General features: G+C 45.2%; 1 protein-coding gene across 1 annotated transcript in view; it reads left to right on the forward strand.

Annotated features, from left to right (window-relative positions):
* Positions 1-933: 933 nt before the first annotated feature.
* The window catches only part of SRP19 (signal recognition particle 19kDa), a 6967-nt gene continuing 6664 nt past the window's right edge, over positions 934-1236 (forward strand). The window contains exon 1 of the mRNA XM_014539904.1: positions 934-1070. Coding sequence (XP_014395390.1) covers positions 949-1070 — 122 coding nt within the window. The 5' untranslated portion in view covers positions 934-948. The remainder of the gene's footprint in view (positions 1071-1236) is intronic.

Raw genomic sequence — 1236 nt, forward strand, 5'->3', positions numbered from 1 at the left:
AACAGCTCCATGGGAAGTAGGCTATTACATGTATTAAACCTCAGACAACCTTGTTCATTCCCCACTTTTCCTACATGTATATATAAAATGTTGATGTTCTGGAAACTATTCTAATTCTCCTGATGCAACTTAAGTATGAAAGCAGAGTCCTAAAACAGGTATATTATGTTTTTTAAAGTTTGGATTCATTTCATCCCTAAATGTTTCGTTTGGTTTGGTCATTGCATGAAGCTCTTTTTATAGGAATCATGTGTACTTTAGAAAGAAATAATATTTATTTGTTTACATTCACACCAAGCTAAACAGGTACTACTAATGCACTACAAGGAAGAATGAGAGACAGAATTTAGGGAATGGAGAAAAGTCAGAGGCTTCCCGTCAGACTAGCTGGGCATCTGTGCTCAGCTATCATTAGCATGAATGGGCAAATCGTCTAACCTTAGTGGGCTGGGGAAATTTAGGAATTTTTGTTTGTTTAGGTTTTTTTCCCTGTCTCTGAAAGAGAATACCTATCTTACCTTGCCCAGGTTTTAATAAGCTACTTTGTAGGTGTGGGATAAACAGCAGCTACTAAAATAGAAATGAAGGTGTGTTAAGGGAAATGCCGAAATAATGCTTTGCAATTAACCTAAGGTATGCAAAAGTATAGTGACTTTTAGGGTAGATGATCTTCAGAATCTAAAAAGGTGTACAAATTTCTAACAATTATGCGGCACAACGAGAAACGTGCCAGTCATTTTGTTTGTCCCACCACTATAAAAACCCACTTTGCCAAGCTGAAAGCAAGCTGCTAGGCCCAGAAGCGAATAAAGATAAAACATAAAGGGTATCTTCTTGCCCGCTCCAACAACCAACTTCGAACTACACAGGTTACCCGCAGTGCAAAGCCCCCAGCTATAGGTGAGTGTGGCCAGCACTCAGCGCGGAATTCCATTTTAGCGACGGCGCATGCGCCCAAAACGTCTCGCTTTGACGAAACGGGAAAGAATTAGAGGCGTTGGCGGATGCTATCGCGAGAGGATAGGGCCAAATGCCACGTCTGGAGCTAGGACGCTGGCGCCGAGCGACAGGTGCCAGAACAAACGGACAGGGAAAGGCCGGGGACGCGAAGGCGTTCCGGGGGGCAGGACTTCCGCCGGAAATGGGGTGGTCTGGGAAATCTCAGAGTGGAGTTCCGGCGGGTCTCACCCCAGTGGGCACGGGCGGAGATGGCTTGCGCCGCGGCGCGGTCCCCGG

Source organism: Myotis brandtii, unplaced genomic scaffold (genome assembly GCF_000412655.1).
Source record: "Myotis brandtii unplaced genomic scaffold, ASM41265v1 scaffold230, whole genome shotgun sequence".
Taxonomy (NCBI): Eukaryota; Metazoa; Chordata; class Mammalia; order Chiroptera; family Vespertilionidae; genus Myotis; species Myotis brandtii.